This window comes from Rhea americana, unplaced genomic scaffold (assembly GCF_003343005.1).
Source record: "Rhea americana isolate MKP2758 unplaced genomic scaffold, rheAme1 scaffold_28, whole genome shotgun sequence".
Taxonomy (NCBI): domain Eukaryota; kingdom Metazoa; phylum Chordata; class Aves; order Rheiformes; family Rheidae; genus Rhea; species Rhea americana.
The window spans coordinates 1,015,924-1,031,732 of record NW_028186401.1 but is presented as its reverse complement, the minus strand read 5'-3'; the positions used below and the strand labels follow the sequence as shown (position 1 = coordinate 1,031,732).

General features: G+C 40.6%; 1 protein-coding gene across 1 annotated transcript in view; it reads right to left on the bottom strand.

Annotated features, from left to right (window-relative positions):
• Positions 1–15,809, bottom strand: part of ADAMTS17 (ADAM metallopeptidase with thrombospondin type 1 motif 17) — a 191,445-nt gene that overhangs the window by 155,089 nt on the left and 20,547 nt on the right. The window contains exons 4-6 of the mRNA XM_085308753.1: positions 8,949–9,032; positions 8,252–8,409; positions 2,139–2,182 (exon numbers count right to left, since the gene is read on the bottom strand). Coding sequence (XP_085164879.1) covers positions 2,139–2,182; positions 8,252–8,409; positions 8,949–9,032 — 286 coding nt within the window. The remainder of the gene's footprint in view (positions 1–2,138; positions 2,183–8,251; positions 8,410–8,948; positions 9,033–15,809) is intronic.

Sequence of the window (15,809 nt, the reverse complement as noted above, 5' to 3'; positions counted from 1 at the left end):
TGTGTGTGTGTGTATATATATGTATACACACACACATATTTATATATACATATACACACACACACACATATATATACATACACACACAGGGTGCAGAGTAGCAGCCATTAAAAATTAACAATTTTTGTGCGTCTGACACGTACTTTGCTCTGACTAAGRAGGAAAACGGGAGAATCTTTAGCACAGTTTCAGTTGAGTATTACCAACTCTGTGGTGTACCAACAGGGTATGGTGTACCCTGGGTGGACTTTCAAACTGCAGGCCCTGTAACAGTTTTATGACTGAAAAAAACTTCCAAAATATGCTGCCAGTATAAGTAACACAGTGATAAGGGCCTAAATTTGTAGATGGTCTGAGACAACAGCAGTAACTCACCAATTAGTGTATAGAAAATACAACTAGAAATTGATGCTATCAAAATATTTACTTATATCAATAGTGTTTAAGAAAAGTAAGATGGTATTATTGGATAGAGGATTTCATCCTTAAGTGTCAGCTGTGTGTCAGGTAAGTGCCAGATAAGGACACTGGGCTCAGACCAAAGAAACAATTAGTGGGGCACAAAAGAAGCATTAATGAAGGTGCTACAGCTTTGTTGTCACATGGTGAAACTTTCAGGGGAGAAGGAAGGWAAAGCAGGATTGAAGAGAGGAAAGAGACCAGACTGGTTTTGTCCTAGGAACTTTCTAAATATCTTAGAAGCACTACACTAGAAAGAGTAACATTTGAGTTTTTAAGCCTTATTGCTCCAATCTTCCACTTCCTCCACAGGACTGATAATGCACAGCAAGTCACAGCACAAGAAAGTACTTGGGCGTGTTGTGAAAACAGAAACAAAGTGATAATATTATTTCTTTAGTCATGCTGTCTACGGTAATATCATTCCCTGAATAGAGATCTTCAGCAATACTCTATTTAAAAAGGGAAAGAGCTTTCACCTTAGTCAGCATTTGTTAAGTGACAGTACCTGTCTTCCATCAGCTTCTCTCTTTTTTCATTATTTCTTTACTGTACCTTACCAGCATCATCTCCAGATACAGGTACATAGCATAAACACTTCCTCAGGGGAAGCGTGTTTTCCATCGGACACTGAATATAGGCATTGTGAGGAATTCCCACTGGAAATYCTGGACATACACTTGGCCTTGTTAATGTCTGAGAAGAAAATGCACATATTTTTCAGCTCTGTGTTTCCTCAATTCATCTCTCATGGATTACTCTCCATACCACTGTAAAGGAAGGATCTGTGTTCTGAGATGAAACTTCTACAGGCAGGCYGAGAGATGCTGCTGGAACGGTTGTCCGCACTTTCCGTTGAACTTCCCTTACTGGCTACTATTTGTTAACGCAGCATCCCCCAATCTGAGTGGCACTCTGAACACTGGAGTTTCAGATCAGTTGAAACTCAGGATTCACTGTGAGTTTACAGAGAATGTAGGAAAAGCAGCAGCTTGGCTTTGAGACAAGTCTGTAAATAATCATACAATAACTGTGGAGAGGATGATGATTTTTGCCTCTAAATACTGTTGCTACTGTAGTGATTAAATAAACTGCCAGAAGATGTAGTGGAGGTTATGGTTACCTAGGTAAAATAAATAAATAAATAAAATATTTACTAGGTGGGAGATAAGGGCACCATGTATCCAGGACTTGGATATAATTAAAGGCAGTAACAAAGCAGAAGGCAGAAAAGAAGATTTCTCTAACTTGGCTTTCCTAAAATGAGGCATTCTTCTCTGGTGTCTGAGYACTTGTTTGATCTGGGAGTGTTATGCAGGTTAATACAATACATTCATTAGTTAACAGATTCTTGTCTTGGGTGAGACCACTGAAAGAAACATTATACAGACACCCAAAAGTCAGTTTCTTTATCTCCAACTATCTAACTCTACATCTGCTCCAAAAAARTAGAAAGATTTAAGATTACTTCCTGACCTCAGAGACTTCAGTGCTTAAAAGGAGTTAATATTGAATGGCTCATTTATAGTTCATATCCTGCTCAACCAATCCGTATTTGTATGGTAGAGGCATCCAAAATGGCAAATCAGCATTAGAACAAACCAAGGAATGAACCCAGAAAGCTCCTCTCAGCACAGAGTTGGCTATAAAAATACTCTCCTCCTACTTCTTTGACTTACCCACAGTGTCACAAGGCTCGTCTTTGTGTACGCAGAAATCTGTCCTAGAAAGAAAAACATAATAGAAGTGAAGTGTATCCAGTGCCCCCAGACCGCAGGCTAAGAAAAAAGCAGTGCTGCATGACTCACATATTCTGGGTGTCAAGGTTTTTAACTGCTCTGCAATTTACAYGATGACAGCACAGATAGCATTGACTGCTACTCAAGATTACAAGCAATTATGCTGATCAGTTCCACATACTACTGTCCAACTTAACAGACTTAAGATTTAACATGCAAGAGTACTGCCATATCACACAAAAGACTATCTCATTCCTATGATGTCAGACTGTCAATAACTGGATTAAAGCAGAACCACTCGTTTTCACAAGAGGACTGTAATAAAATGAAGYAGACACAGTGATGCAGTAACACTATCAAAAATGGGAGGAGGGGTCATGTGGGGATATTGCCTGGTGACACTGAGCTAAGTCCTGAGAACTAARCTGGATCATGCATGCCCACAAATTCTTAGTCCTTTAATCTTGCTCTACTTAAACAGAAAACTAGACACAAGAAAGAAGCAGGACTAAACATATGGAAAGATAGACATAGGGAAAAACAAAGCAGATACCAAGATTGGACAGGTAAGAGCTAGGTGAACTGCATTCAGTTAAACATACTACAGCCAGATTTACCGTTTTATGATTTGAATCTAGCAGCAGACAGATTTAAGAGACTGGACTCTGTTACCCCCTCCCACACATTTCATCCAGTCTCCCCAGATCCTATCAAGGCAGGAACAGATACTACGTATGGCACTGTACCTAGACCTCAGCCAGGGCTCTATGAAACTGCATGTTACATAGAAACAGAATAAAAAAAACAACCTTAAACCTCGCAGTCTAAGTAACATCATGTAATGTGAGAAGATTTTATAAATGAGTTCCCTTGTGAGAGAATGGCAAGTGTGGGAGGAAAAGTATTTTATAACTAAAATAATGGTTTGGGTGCATTTCAACAAGCACTTAGACAGTCATCACCGAACTTTCAGGAGCTATCTTTACCAGACCTGCTTTGCAGTGCCACCCACTCTGAAGAGGAGCTGCAGGAAAGTGTCACATACTAGAACAAATCTTAAGTTCCTCAACCCAAGGGAAATCTCTATGCTTATGCTTTCCTCACCCTAAAGAGAGGTTAGCGAGTGAATCATACTAATAGATTTTGAGTGTGYGGTTTAAAATGTCTAAGTCACAGGTGGGATTTTAAGTTTAGCAGTTTGGCAGGGGGGATTATGGAGAATTGAAAGTATCTTTTTCCTGAAGAAAAATGCAAAAGTAGGGTTTACAGGAAAAGGGCTTTAAGGCCCAGTTCTCAGGCTGAAGAGCTCAACCCCTTCACACAACCAACCTCTTCTGAAAACCACAAATCAAATTGGCAAGGGCTTAGAAGGGAGGGGAACAAGAGCTGTTACCAGCTCTTGTTAAGCAGACACTGAAAACTAACCATACTTCAATATAGAAAAGCTATGATAGCAATTATCCAAGTGTTAAAAAAAAAATCATACAGGGACAAAATCAAATCGGAAGCTGTGACGACACATTGGCCCCAGCTTTAATTTTTCACAGCAGCCTTACTGTGTCTTGACACCTTGGCATTCCAGCTGTTCCAAAGACGACTAATAATCTCCTGATGGTGCTGGCACAGGCATGCTTGCCCAACTCCCAGAGCCAACTTGATGGAGGTTTATTTAAGGACTTACTATGTTATATAAACTGGTAAATCAAACAGATGCTTTTCTCGTGACAACAGATAGCTGAACTATTAGTAGACGGCAGGAAGCCATTGCTAGAAAAGCATCTCTCCTCAGGGGCTCGCCAGCTCAGCAAATAAAGCACAGCAAATTTTGCTCCTTGCACTCTGTGTTCTACACTGAAAGGTGTCTGGCAGTTTCAGGCAGCTTCATGGAGAAATTACTACCATGTCGTAAAACTAGGGTCTTGYACATCTGCCAGCACAACTTGCAGACTCTACTATGGAGGCAAAACAATCCTTATCTGTAAAGAGAATACCCTGATGCTGTCTGGTCAGGGAAGGACTTGAAACAGGGCAGCATGAAGAACACAGTGGTCCAATTTACTGCAGGCAGGCCAGCAACTCTAAAGCCTCCTTAGCCCAACCTTTAAATTGTCCTAAACACAAATCCAAGAGGTGCTGCCCTTCTATTYAAGTATCTTGTATCAAAATGCTAGGCTTTAAAATATCCTGACCTTTTGTAAGTTTTACCTACCCCCTTTCCAGGAAATCTCTGGGGGGACCAAAGACAGTAAAGGCATCAAGAGATATCTTCCATCTCACCTGTGGACAGGTCATGCCAGTGAGGTAAGATGGCCCTGTTATGGTACTGAAAMTATTCTCCTTTAAAAAGATTTTAGTCACAGGGCTCTCTCTAGAACATTTTTCAGTTTCTTTACATTTGTGCTTTTAAAGTAACAGAGTTGACAAGGATGATACTATAATGAAGCTTCAGGGACATATAAAAGATATCTTAACATTCATGACATGTGGAGAGGATTCCTATCACTAACACTACAGTTTTGTTAGCAGGATCCTTTAAAGAGTATGTTGAAATAAGACGCTTGTTCCAGGAGCTGCAGTTCAAATCCAAGGCCAAATTTGACCTTATCACACTAAGTATTGGATAATGTATTAAAATCACAGGCTGTAGCAGTGAGGCAAATKTCCTCCTCACTTTTAGCTACTGGCTGAATCAAGCAGTACATGTGTGTTCTGATCTTTCAGGGACCTGTGAAATTCTCAATCATCATCATTTATCTTATTATGAAGAGTGTTTCCATTAGCAGAATTAAACAATACTTCTGCAAAATGACAATAAGTTGGTTTTTTGTTCAATAAAAAGAGCCAAAAAAGAGGAACTCAGAACTCCTCCTAAAGTCACTCTTCCATCTGGCTCACACAAACTGGAAAAAAATACCTAACTGTGCTCAGCTAAATTCTGCAATTCAAGTCCTTCCTGTAAGAAAGGAGAACAGCAGTTGAACTGTGAAACATGAATACGAAGTATTCTGTTTAATAGCCACCTCTCAATATCCTTCAAATGACATTTTTTGATCAGTTCAGATGTCCAGGATCATAAAGCTAATGGGCAGAGAAACTGGAATAGCCAGAAACCTGCCCACCAAACTTTGCACATTCCTGTATACATTCAGGAGCACTATGTGCCCAGCTCCCTGAATGCATATATAACTGCTTATTTGCCTATATAGAACAGAGGCTTCAGAAAGACGGAGAGGGGTGAATAGACTGAAACTGGAATARCTACAGCAGTATGGCAGGAAAAAACAAGTCTTCGCTTAATGACAGGCTTGAATTCTGTTCATTTCAGTGTTGTGTCGTTCTTTACTCTGCTATCACATCACCAACAGCCTACCAAGCACTCCACATGCCTAAAACCAGGAGCTGGGGAGAACATCAGAATGTCTGAAGATTTACTGAGGAATGCAAAAGACAGAACATCAACAGAGAGAATGTGTTTTAAATGAGACATGCTTTAAGAGCACTAAGATACAGATTCTGCAGACAGAAGTTTTTCTGGTCAGTTGCCCACTAAAATATAAAGGACATCATCYGTAGATGCCAGAGATCTGAATTTTTGCAAGTGCACAAACAGAATTTGAAAAAGGGAAATCTGATGATTATAAAGACCACAGCACTGTAGCCAAACCCTCATGGCTAAAACAGACTTTTCCCACCGTCTCCTTTATTTATTGAACTGGGCAGTGGTATATCTTGTTTCACAGACACAGTGTGCTTCCTACTTGCAAGCAGATACTATCAAAATCCTACAGCAGGGATATTTCCACCTAGGAGGTCATTTACTTTTGCATACAAATGAGTATATGGGGTACACCAGATAGAGGTGAAGTTCTCAAAAGCAAGTGTGCCTTTGTGTTTCAAATGAACACAGTCAGATTAGAAACAGTGGGATTTCTTTAGAGGTTGACCCCAAAGAATCCATTTCTAGTCCTAAAGCAGTTGCAGCTGGCAAAAATTCAGCTTCTACTTTTTCRCACACACACACCACACACACTTCCAAAGCCAAGAGTAGAAACCTCATTTCCCTGACACAAGAATCAGGCCTTGTTGGGCCAGCAGTCTTCCAAGCAACACGATGCCCTTTTTGTGTAGGAGCAGGGATAGGTTAGGATGACTAGACAAAGCAAGAAGGAAGGAAGAAGACAAGTATGCACTGCTGGCCTATCATACAGGATAACTGCTGCTCCTCTATAAAGCAATTGTGATCCCTTGCCTATACTTTCTCACAGAATCTGAGCCTAGTTTCTAACCTTATGGAAGCTGTACTTCTCCAGCTATTCTGACTGCAAAACCCCCCAAATCCACTGAATCCAGAGACCACCTCTACAATTCCTTCTCAAGTGCCTGAGTCCAACTCATTTAGCCTGACATTCTGCATTCAATTTTACAAGCTGCAGAGAGAATGCACAGATCAAATGYTCTGTTCATTCCCCCCACCCTGTGCCTAGAGCACAACAGAGGAGATTCCGTATGCCTTGCTCGTCATGCAGGACAACTGGATGCCCAGATGAGTTTAACAAAAATGTTAGTTATTTATTTAGGCCATGATTCAATAAAGCACATGCTTAACTATAACCAGGATGTGCAGCCCATTAACTTCAAAGGAACTATTCACCCTGTCTAAAATGTTAAGTATCTGCTTAAGTGCTTGGCTGGACTACCCTGAACACAGAGGGGAGAGAAGGATTTGGGAGAACTGCGCGTATTYTGTTAAGTTGCGTTCTTATGAACTTCACCAGCCCCATGCCAAGCTCACTAGTTAGGCAGTCCACTTTTACTGAACACTCACCAAAATCCCATAGATAGTTTGCGATGTGACTATTAACACTTGAGATAATTACAATTTGCATGGCAGGTAATGCAAAAACATGCATTTCTACTTACATTGTTGGCAGGGAAAAAAAGGATGAGAAGGGTGAAAATACTGAACTGCAGCACATATAGTTCCTGTCTCAAACTGGGGAAGCAGGGCAGGAAGCACTGTCTTTTCTAGCATATGCAGCAGTCATCTTATTCATACTCTATTTTTGTACTCATTTCAATTATTTAGTGAATGACAATGAATTCTTAATTTACATTCTAAAGTATGCAATTAATTTAATAAACCACAGATTTGCTACTCTACATTTTGGGTGACTGTGGGGACAGAGGACTTGTATTGTATTCTGAGGATGAGCTTAGGTGCTGAAGTTGGAGGAAAACAAGATTACAGGTTAAGGTGGCAACATCCTTCTGCTTTATTGTATCTAGGCCATACCGTGATACACTGTATTTGATACATCAACAGGCTGGGCTGCAGGCTGCAAAAGATTTTGCCAAAATATTCACAYGCAGATTATTTCATGTCTAAAGTAAATACAGTAGCTTTCAAATATACAAATTAAGAGTGAGAGCTCCAACTTGTGTTAGAGGAGAGGTGTTAAAGTGGTTATTTCCTAATGCAAGGAGAGAGAAAAATAATTTATAGTATCTGTCTCTCTCTTTCCCTAGGCAGTAACTCTCATCACTTCTCCCCTCTACTAACAGAGTGTCTGCTCTGCAGGTACCAACTACTTCTCCTCTCATACAGTTCATCTGATGCATATCTAATTACACTCAGAGCAGTTTTCTCAGCTCGTCTATATGTTTGCAGTCCATTGTTTCCTTCTTCTACAAAGCAGAGCTTGTGCTCTAAAACTTGTCTTTCGTGGTTTTTTTTTTTTTTTTTTTTTTTTTTTTTTTTTTTTTTTCCTTTTAAAAAATTAGGCTAACAAAAAAGCATCACTTGAGCCTTGCCGGTGTCCTCAGATGATCATGACTATGACAACACTCCAATTCAAAAGCAGAGATATTTTTGTAAAACATCGTACATACACACAGAAACAAGACAAATCACTTTCATGTGAGGCAACTAAACAGTATGTAGCAGCAAATGTATCATCATCAGTGTATTCTTCTTGAATTACTAGCAGACCAGGTAACTTCATCATTGACTATGGCCCATTACTGGTCAGAGTAATAAACCTGACTCACAATACCTGGTTACAAAAACAGCAGCATCCACAGGTGGGGTGTCATCCCTCGCACCAGGAACCTGGTTGTTACCAAGGTATTTTGCTCCACCATATTCTTCATTTTGCCAGTGACAAAAGCTCTCCAGAGATCTCTCTCCATGATGCCCAATAGACAATTTTGCCTTTTGGAAGGAAAGGGATTCAAAAGAAGCACGGTTAGTCACTGTATTTATATAAAGCACTAAACCTCTGGTGAAAAATCAGAGGCTCAAAGATATAGATATGAAAAGTGCAAAAGGTTTCCCTTGAGTGAGTGAACTAGAGACTTTTGGATCCACAGAACAAACTCCATCAGCTGGCAGCAGTCACAAGCATCAAATGCAGAATTACATTCAAAAGACGCATGAGCCTGGAAGTTGTGTTTTGTAAACCAGAACCGTGTAGTTTTTTCATCTAACAATTCCTGAAGCAGGTCTGCAACTCTAAGCAAAGATTTACRAGGAAGGCTAAAAGGATGATAATTCCTTTTTCTCCCATGGCTTCCTATCTTTCCCACCTTTAACACTGCCTGGTGTAGAATGGCAGGCACTGGTTTTATTTTGTATGTCACACATGGCCAGACATCCCCCAGATCTTGCCCATACAGCACAGGGATCCTGCTCTGCCCATGGAACTACAGCAGTAAAACTGTAACAGCAGTGTAAAACAAGTCAGGACTCACAGGACGGTTTCGAAGCAGGACTAGCTTGGTCACTCGAATGTTGACTTTAATTCCAAGGCTTTGATGTTGAAACATGTTGTACACCTGTCAAAAATCAAAGCAAATATCCTCAGAACATTAGTAATAATCACAAAACTTAGTGATAGTTCCAGGAACCAAGTGAGTTATTTCCATCCTTCAAAAAACTTTCACAAAACAAGAACACACAGACTATGTTACTACACTCAAGAAAAAAGAGCATTTTTAAGAGCTACTGTGTTACCGCTTGAACAGTTCCTCATACTATAAGATAGCTAAGATAYCTGCAAAAATATCATACATCTGTTCCTACTGCATAGTATCTGGCTTCATCAGCTGACCAGTCACTCACTAATCCAAGCAAGACTCAGCATTCAGCTACAGAAACAGCAAAATAGAAAAAAAACAGAATCAAAGCAAAAAACCTCCTCCAAGCTAGCTGCAGAAAGAAAAGTGTTTTTAACTAGAATAATCAGAAGAAGTAGGGTTGCTGAACAATGAAGGAGAGAAATATTCCAAAGGAACTCTAAACATAAACCGGAGTCTCAGGAACATAGACATATATTCGGAAGCATCCAACTAATATAGATCTTCAGCATTTAAACATCAGAGATATCTGAACTCAAGATGAAATAATGGTGTGTTTTAGACTTCAGGAAATARAATGGAAAAGCAATTTCCCTCTGTTATTTTCATATCTTATATAAGAGAATAGTAATAAGGCAGCACATAATGACACAAGCCTCAGGAAATACAAAAATAGTACCGGAAACTACCTTACTACTTTCTCCAGATTTTGCATTCCAGCTCTGATACTTCACCTCATTTTTATAGGTTAGAACATAACATTTTTAATTGATGCCAGAATTTTATTCCACCCATTTCACTRCGTACAATTGCTTTGACTAGACCATATGAAAAAATGTGAGAGAGGGGTTGATATTAGAAAGGTTTAAAATACCCCACAATAACTTTGGGATGAGTACTGCATTTCCTACTCAGACAAACAATCAAAATCACTGAAGAAAGACTCTTGATTAATGGCAGCAGGATTTGGCCCAGATAAGCTATATTCATTATCCATGTCTCATTTGGTTAGAAATATCACAGAGGCTAGAAAAAAATACAGCACTACAGGTCAACTCACTTCAACAAACTCAAGGCATGAATATATTTCTGACATCGTATTTTCAAATTCTGGTATTTTTCCTATTTGTATAAATACTCAAGAACATGCTCAGTTTAAGAATGTTCTTAATCACTTTAGTGTTTGGGGTGTGGATTTAAGCATACAATTAAATATTTCCTTTAATCCAGGCACAAATTGCAAGACAGACACCACTCAGTATTTGACCCATTGACCTTCAGTAAAAGCACAGAAAGTCATTTATCTTCCCTGCAGCTGGTGTACAAATGCCTACAAGTGCTGGTACTACTTACTTAGCTCAGGCATATGTTGGTGGAGTAGTTAAGGCCTCTCACTACAGACTTGGGGGATAAACTGACACTTGCAGGGAAGGGCTCTGTCAGTTGACCTATCTGCAAATGCAACCTCCACTCTTAGCGGAGAGGGCTGATGGGGCACCATCATGCTAATCAAGTCGATCTCTCACATACCACTTCACAGACCAGGAAATGCTTGCTAGGATATTGTGATGGATCCCTTTGATTTGTCTATCTTACTGCTAGCTCTGAGGATCCCATAAAATTTCTATCCATTTATGAGTGTGCAGTACTTATGTCCTTATTATTACACTGAATGAATGATAGTTGTCTTTCCATTAGAGCAAACAAGCTGCTTGCCTCCAGATCTATCACAGAGAAACTGAAACACCACTGACTTCAAAACATGGAGTTTTCATTGGTAAAAATTTGCGTGGAGAGCACCAGATGCTGAGGAAATGCAGTATTTGCTAAGGTTCAGCATTTTGAAGTTTGTCAGCCCTATTTTTTTCCCCCTCTGGTGCCCCTTCCACTCCAAAGATATCTTTGACTGTATTCACATYCATCAGTGATTTCAGAAGAGCAGGACCCTGCTGGCAGCAGGGACAATTGGATACTAATCCAAAAAGACACTAGGCATGCAAAAGGGGCTTTACTTTGCTTGTTTATCCAAGCTTTGTTTGCTTATTTTCTTAAATGGAGCCCAAAGGAGTTCCAGATGCAGGGCAGTTTGTACTGCCTAGCAGGAACAATAGCCTCCGTCCCTCTCCTAACAAAGCCTGGCTGGTGCAAGGACTGCTCTACTTCAGTACAGCTAAAGCATTCCAACGAGATGCCACCCAGAGAAGAGACAGACCCTTTCTAATCAGATTTTTGCTCCAGCCAACTCTACTTCCATCCCCCACTCCAAATGCCTCAGAGTTTGCAGCAGACTTTTCCGTCCATGTGGTCTGACTGGATTGAAAAGGCAGATATTTCCTTCAATGCAGTCAAACCGGTTCTTAGACACTGTAATTACTGCTTTAATGTGTGTACAGATAAACACAGTGTAACTTGCCTGACACCACTGTCTTGGACTAACAGACTCCAATAATGACAGGTTGCTGATTACCACTGCAGCACAAACCCAGGTGTATTGGCAAGAAGTGCTTTTGTTAATGATCTAGGATAGCATGCTGGATTTTGAAGACACATCTGTGTAGGCAATACAGGCAATACATATTCTGGCTGTGTCTTCCAGTTTAACTACAAGGCCATATTTTTAAGTAGATGATTTATTAACAGCAAAAGGCTAGAAAGCACAACAGCTAGAACCCACATGTTGAAGTAAAAAAATTCTTAATGAAGTTTAAAGACTTTTTTGCAGAGATGCATGCACAGTTGCCAGAAGATCAGTAATCCAAATATTTTTTATTTCATGCAACTCTGCACTATATCTGAAGTGTGATCGTAAGCTCAGCCAAAGACATTAGCATTGTGATTTAAGATGGTGCAGCACCAGAACTATACGACACTGTCAAAATATCACATTTACAATTGCTGATCTTCTATGAAGCAAGCTGAAGAGTGGAGAGACATCTCCAGCTTCTTCTGCCTTCAACAATTGTTCTATTCTTTCTCCAATCAGCAAAAAGCTCTTKGCAAGGTCTTTTGCAGAAAGGTCTACATAGGTTCAAGTGAGAACTATTCACCCCCACTCACAAATAAACCTGTCTTCCAAAACGGTCTAAGATCTCCCAGTAAATTAACAAGAAAACTGACTTGAAAGTGCACCTGCAAACTGGTCAGCACAAGCAAACATCACCATCYGAACAGCCCTCATCCACCAATCAAATGAATACAGGATGGATACAGAAGGCTACCAGTTATGCCTCCTTTTTGATTCTTATGACAGAACAGCATTCAGCCTTAAAGTAACTATAATACATCAATACCAAAAAAATGTAGACTTCCCCGGAGAATAGTTTTCCAGGAAGTGAAAGGGGGCTTGTAGCTTTCTCCACATCTTTACAGTATTCTTCTACCAAAACCAAAACGACATTTATCACCCTGCACCTGTTACAGTTGCCTACAAGCCTCTTTAGTACATCAAATCGCACCAAAGCGATGCCATGACTTTTGGAGTATGAATGGTATTTGTCACTGTCTCACTGGACATGGGGCACACTGGTATTAGCAACACAAATGCACTAAAATTTACATGCTAGTATAATATCTTGCCCTGTGCTAAGAATTGTGGAAACAGCTATCCTTTCAAATGAAAACAAAACTGTCCCAAGTCACAGTGTTCAAGGCTAGAAGGAACCTCAGTGAGAACAACACCAGCCCCTAAATGACCTGACCAAGAAATACGAGTTCAGCATAGGTGGTTCACAGCCATTTTGGCAGCACACAGCCAATGTTAAACCAGTCTGCGTCCAAGGTAGCTCGCGCCCTGCTTGGAATCAGATTCTGTCGTGGCAGTGACCACCTTCTGCCCTTTTTACTCAGTCAACAAGGAAACCATCACCCACAGACTTGGAGTGCCAAAGCTGTTTAGACATCACATCCAACTAGCTATCATCAGAACATGAGCTAACAGTACCAAGCGAGATGGCTGAGATAATTGGTACCAGGGGAAGAGGAATGGGATTTCCGAGAGCAGATGTTCTCAACTTTTCCTGCTGCATGGACAACATGCATTAATAGAGACACTGACTCACAGACACCTCCCTTCCCACTTGAAATACTATGGGGCCACCCTCCCTCAAGCCTGCAATTGCATCACACCCTTAGGCTGCTGTGAACATTTTCAGCAGGGGAAAAGAAAGAACATTTTAGGACCTTTTAATAAAACTAGGCAGCTGAGAACAAGAAGAGCCAGCTGCATGAAACCAACTAATGCTTTGCTGAGCTCTACTGTGGAAAAAAATGTGAAGGTCACGTTTTAGGCTATCACTACAAGTTTAGAGAGCAGCTTGGCTGGAAGAGCAAGGTAGACACYTGGTTACTGGGCTGAAAGGAAGGGATGTGAAAGATGGTAAATATGGCTGAAGTGTAGTCATGAGCTCTGGTGGCCCTTCTGAAGGTGAACTTCCATGCTCTCATTTCTTTTCTATGAAGAGTCATCAAAAGCACAACAGAGAAAGGCACGGCACAGTCAAATGAAACAGGTAGCAAAATGGAAGAGGAGCTGCAGAAGGACAAGAAGAAAGAATAAAGCCAATTTTGGACATCTCCCTCCTTCATCTGCATTCCCTGCCAGAGCTTTACTGCACAGAGTGCTCCAGAGAAAAAAGAAAAGCTTCAAGCCTGGACCATCCTTCTCCTCCTCCATTTGTATTTATCCTGCCCTTCTTTCTCCTTATACCTTTGACATGCAAGGACTGAGTAGTTTTGGCACAAACTGTCCAGATCTGCCCCAGCATGCACGAAGTACAGCTTAGACATGAGGAATTGGGCTAAGAGAGGAAGTCTTTAGCGTCAGTTTAATTTTTGTCATACCCAAGAGCTTCTTCTGCAGGTGGAGGGCGGGAGGAAGACGTGTGTGTTTCAGAGTTCAAACACCAACCCTGAGGGTTAATTGCCTTTTTTCAAGCATTGCACTCAAAGGAGAGCCTCCAAAGTGTCTTGGCTGCTGGACGGCATTTAGACAGCAGAAGTATTAGTCAGGTTACTCAGGTTGTCTTTTACCTGTTTTGAAAAGTGCTATAGGGTCTCTAACACTGATCTAAAGCCAAGCTTTCAAATTAYCCCATAAAACATTATGGAAAATAACACATCCACGGCTCTTTATAAGATACAGTTGACATAAATCTTTCTCATGAGACTGCTCAAGAGAAAGGAGAAACCTGCAGACAATGATCAAAAGTTTTATACCCTTTTCCCTTACATCCCTGCTCCTATCATGAAAACTCCAGATCAGGATAAGGAAATTGATTATCAGTGGCAGCTCCTGAGCCTTTATRTGCCAGCCGCCAAAAGCAAAGAGATGAAAATCCATCAATAAAGGCCTGGGTATGTGATAAAAATGATTTTATCTGCTTCTTCAAGAAAGCTCTCAAAGGGGAAATCCAAAATGAAAACCAAGCCACAGAGTGTAAAAGAAGACTTCAGAGAATAAACCAGTACTATTCCTAAAGAATTACATAAAAAAAATTTCCCTCTTGATGGTCTATGAGAGATTGCTAACTTCAAGTTACTGCTTGCTGCTGCAAAGAGCTTTCTCACTAATCACATGGCTTAGCAACAGCTGCAGAACTACCATACACTACAATAACTTACCCCACATGCTGTACTCTCTCTGAGAAAAAGGTAAGTTCAAAACTAAGCTGCAATTAACATTAATTCCAAGACCCCAAAATGTACTAAGATTAAAAGAAAAAAGAAAGCCTTTAGTTTTTCAAACCCATAGATTCCTGGTAGAAAGCAGCTTTTAAATTATGWTATTGTGGTCCTGGAAATTCTGACATCTCTGTCACTAAACGCTGAGAGGGCCAATCTGAGTGGGACTTCGTTTGCAGAGTAAGCTCTGCACAAACGCACAGAGCCAACATTTGCAACTTGGTATTTAGCTAGTGGCTGAAGCCAGTCCTTCCTCACTGTTAAAAAGACCAATATGACCTCAATGGCTGTGGGTAGAACTCGCCAGAGTCTAACATCTCMATTATCATATTCTTCAGAATCATTTGAATCACAGAGCTTCCTCCAGGAAGCTGAAGGCACAAGTCATGAAGGAAAATTAGCCAYAGTACAGGCCGCTACAGTTTGCCAGTCTACAAGGACAAAGAATCTCCTCCTTGTCTTACTGTTTTCTCTTAGATGAAAATTAAAGAGAAAGATCATGAGACCTCTCTGAAAAAGCTGTGCATGCTTCATTCTTTCGGAACCTGCTCATGAACTGAGCGCAAAAGGGCAGCTATGGTGAATGGACTCACAGAAAGACAGGGGAAATGCAGAAAGCAAGCCAATGCACTGCTCCCCTAGTTGCAGGCAAAAAAGCTTGAAGTTCAGTTCAGAGGAAACCATAAAATATCTTAAGAGTAATACAGGACTTTATAAGAAACAGAACATCTACCCAAGCTGCCTTCAGAGGATGGAGATACTTAAGCACCTGAGCAGGAGAACAAGAGCTTGCCATCAATGCAAAGAGCTCACATGGCATGGAAAATAGGCTGAAACATGGTATTTTCTACTGAAACTCTAATGAGCAAATGCCTGCCGTTTCTGCTGACCCCAGACACAGTAACTCTCTCTCAGAATGGCCTGCAGTTAAGTCTCAGGGTTTGTACTTCTACAGTTCTGCTGACATCTTTCCATATCTATACTCTTGCTTCCAGCATGCCCATAAATTCGTTGCCTTGCTAAAGCTGCAGAGGTACCTGGTGGCATTTGACATAATTTCTAAGTCAGCTTATTTTT